This window comes from Lycium ferocissimum, chromosome 5 (genome assembly GCF_029784015.1).
Source record: "Lycium ferocissimum isolate CSIRO_LF1 chromosome 5, AGI_CSIRO_Lferr_CH_V1, whole genome shotgun sequence".
In the NCBI taxonomy this organism is placed as follows: domain Eukaryota; kingdom Viridiplantae; phylum Streptophyta; class Magnoliopsida; order Solanales; family Solanaceae; genus Lycium; species Lycium ferocissimum.
The window spans coordinates 43,393,721-43,396,926 of record NC_081346.1 but is presented as its reverse complement, the minus strand read 5'-3'; the positions used below and the strand labels follow the sequence as shown (position 1 = coordinate 43,396,926).

The 3,206-nt window shown below is 38.4% G+C and overlaps 1 protein-coding gene across 4 annotated transcripts; it reads left to right on the top strand.

The window, feature by feature from the left end:
- Positions 1-986: 986 nt before the first annotated feature.
- LOC132056832 (protein RETICULATA-RELATED 3, chloroplastic-like) lies at positions 987-2,946 on the top strand. Of its 4 annotated transcripts, none has more exons than XM_059449203.1 (2): positions 987-1,198; positions 1,513-2,946. In XM_059449203.1, exon 2 carries the CDS (start codon positions 1,523-1,525, stop codon positions 2,585-2,587), a length of 1,065 nt encoding a protein of 354 aa, XP_059305186.1. In that variant the 5' UTR covers positions 987-1,198; positions 1,513-1,522; the 3' UTR covers positions 2,588-2,946. The 4 variants fall into 4 exon arrangements, with proteins under 4 accessions (XP_059305186.1, XP_059305187.1, XP_059305188.1 ...); XM_059449204.1 differs by having other exon boundaries at positions 987-1,315; positions 1,516-2,946; XM_059449205.1 differs by having other exon boundaries at positions 987-1,315.
- The last annotated feature ends 260 nt before the right edge of the window (positions 2,947-3,206 follow it).

Here is a 3,206-nt window from a genome sequence, read left to right as displayed (position 1 = left end):
AAAGTGTAACGAAAGAAGGGTTAAACAAAGCAGAAAAAAAACGACACTATAGCGCGATGAATTCTTTGCGCTATAGCGATTAACGGAGCGTCGTTGGGCGAGAAATTCTTGCGCTATAGCCGATTAACGTCTCCGTTAACTCTTTAGCGATAATTTCTTCGCTTATTTATGTTTTTGTAACTTTTTTTTGTTGGGGTATTTTGATCGAAACTATTTTTTTTTTGGGGCATTTTGGTTCCGGGTCCTGGGTTTTGCGACGTGCAAATCCAGAAACATTTTGTCGATTTCGCTGCGAATTTTAAGAGTTTTTCGTACCCTTTTTGCCTTTTTCCTTTTCAAATTGAGATATTTTGGATCCACTTTCTATTCAAGTATGATTATTTTCTTTATTGGTGGTTGGTGCAATGGTGGGGGTGAGTTGTCATGCTCTGAAAATACGGAAAATCTCAACAACAGTAAGGCCTCGTTTGGTAGCTTTCATGTATTTAAATCCCCGCATAAGTAATTTTGTGTTTGGTAGCTAGTTATGAAGTGAGTTACTTATATATAAAATTAGTACGGTATTTGGTTTGCAATTTAGCAACTGCATAACTAATACATATATAAGTTATGAGGGAATGTAGGTATTATTTTATGCATGCTAATTAATGAATAACTAAATCCTGCATAACTAATACATGTACAAAATAATACACCCTCCATCCCAATTTATATGATGTAGTCAACTGAGCACGAAGTTTAAAAAATACAGGAAGATTTTTGAATTTTGTGATTTAAAAAGAGTCAAATATATTTATGTGATTATAAATCATCTCATTAAGCGTAAAAGATCAAGTTTAAAGTTAAATTATTACCAAATAAAAAAATATGTCATTCTTTTAAGACTGGCTAAAACGAAAAGTGTTTCATATAAATTGAGATAAAGAAAATATAGAAATTCCTCATAACTAATCCATATTTTACTAATACCTCCGTAATAACTCTAAGCAGCTAACAAACGATCCCTTACAAATAATATACCCAACACGACTCGCCACGGTCGGACCCTCCCTTCATTTAGGGTTTTAAGATTAGTTTCAACCTCAACCTTTGCTTTGCACAAGTCTGTTTTACTGCTTGTTTTCAGTTGCATAGTGCTTCCTATGAGTAGCTGCGGTTGAAAAGAATTAATCTTTATCACCTCCAGAACTTCAGAAAGGTAACACGTTTTGCTTTTCTTGGTTCTTCTCTTTCATTTCAGTCCTTTTTTGTACATTTCTCTCTTCAAGATACTGAGAAATGTACTAACCCTTTTAGCTTTTCTTGATTTTTCTAGGTAACTTTTTTTTTTAATTTCTCATTTAGTTTCAGTTATTCATTTGTGTTTTTACTGAAATTAAACCCTTCTTATCTGCAAAAACCTTAGAAATGTAACCCCTTTTGCTTTCTTGATGTCTCTCTTTTGTATCATTTTGTGTTTTTGCTGAAATCAGAATCTTTGTTGATTTTTTTGCTGATCTTTATATCTTGTAGTAGGTAAAAAATGTCGGCGGTGGCTCAACTTCGCTACTCTTCACTTCCAGGCCACTATCAGAATCAAAGTCGTTACTTTGCTGGTGCCAAACCCCAATTTTCGGACAACAGTTTCGCAAAAAATCTCAACTTTAACCCTTTAAGAACCAGCCATGTAGGTTCTAAACAATGGGGTTCGGATTTGGTTATCAAGAATCAAATTCCTTGTGCTGGGGGTGGTGATGGAGGCAGCATTGGGACGGGACGAGGCGGTGGTGGGGGTGATGGGGATTCCGATGATTCGAGATCTTCGTGGGATAGTTTTGGACCAATTGGTGCTTTTGTCAATGGTTGGAGATCAAGGGTTACGGCGGATCCACAGTTCCCTTTTAAGGTTCTTATGGAGGAGTTGGTTGGTGTCACTTCTGCTGTCATTGGAGACATGGCGTCTCGTCCTAACTTTGGCCTTAATGAATTGGATTTCGTGTTCTCAACGCTTGTCGTTGGTTCCATTTTGAATTTTGTGTTGATGTATATATTGGCACCAACAGCAGCATCTGTTTCTAGTCGAGCTCTGCCTTCGATTTTCGCCAGTTGCCCACCGAGCCACATGTTTGAGCCTGGCGCTTACAGTTTGTTGAGTCGGGTTGGGACGTTGGTTTACAAAGGGGCGCTGTTTGCTGCAGTTGGGTTTGCTGCTGGACTTGTTGGAACTGCAATTTCTAATGGTTTAATCAAGATAAGGAAGAAGATGGATCCAAATTTCGAAACGCCAAATAAGCCTCCCCCAACACTGCTAAATGCTGCAACTTGGGCTACTCATATGGGTGTCAGCAGTAATTTAAGATACCAAACGCTTAATGGTGTTGAGTTCTTGCTAGACAAAGCTCTTCCACCCGTGGTTTTTAAAACGTCCGTTGTAGTTTTGAGATGCGTGAATAATGTCCTCGGCGGAATGACATTTGTCATGTTGGCAAGGCTGACGGGTTCTCAGAGTGTAGATAAAGGGGAGGTGGCTACTGTGGAAGATGGAGTAAAGGCAGAGAAAGAGAGGTTGCTGAATCATAGTGACCCTGGTGATTCTGTTTCAAAGTGAATTGGCTTTGTGTGTATCAATATCTACGAATCCCCCAATTCAGCTTAGTCAGTTTTTTCCCCTCTTACTATGAATTATGATCATAAATAAAAGGAATTTTGTGTTCTTTAGACCAAGAAACAGTTAGGACTTCATGTACTTCAGGGAGTTTTGAGTGTGTATCCTGTCTAGCTTTCGTGTTTCCAGAGATGATAGAACAGTTATTTGTTGATATTGACCATGTCCATTTGTATGGCATGGTAAACATGGCATTCATGCTTATGTTCTTGTAACTGGCATTTTGCCCAAATCATGTAAAGGAAGTAGCACTGTTTTCCGTCCTGCAGGATAGAGAGTAATAAGTCTGAATTTCTATCTTATCAGTCCTGCGTTATTGCTGATTTAGCCCATGGTCTTGATGGTTTGTCTTTGTTTTTAGGGAAAATACATATTTGACCAAATGAACTTAGTCTCGAAAAAATCACTAACACAAATTTTATGCGACGGGGCAGAGAAGATGTTCTCACCTGCTAGATGCACATGTGTTAATTTAGACACCACTATGACTCAAGAAGCGGGGTGGGGGTGAATTGAGTCTTGCCAGATTTTTGCAACCAGTTAAGATTTGCCTAACTTTCGG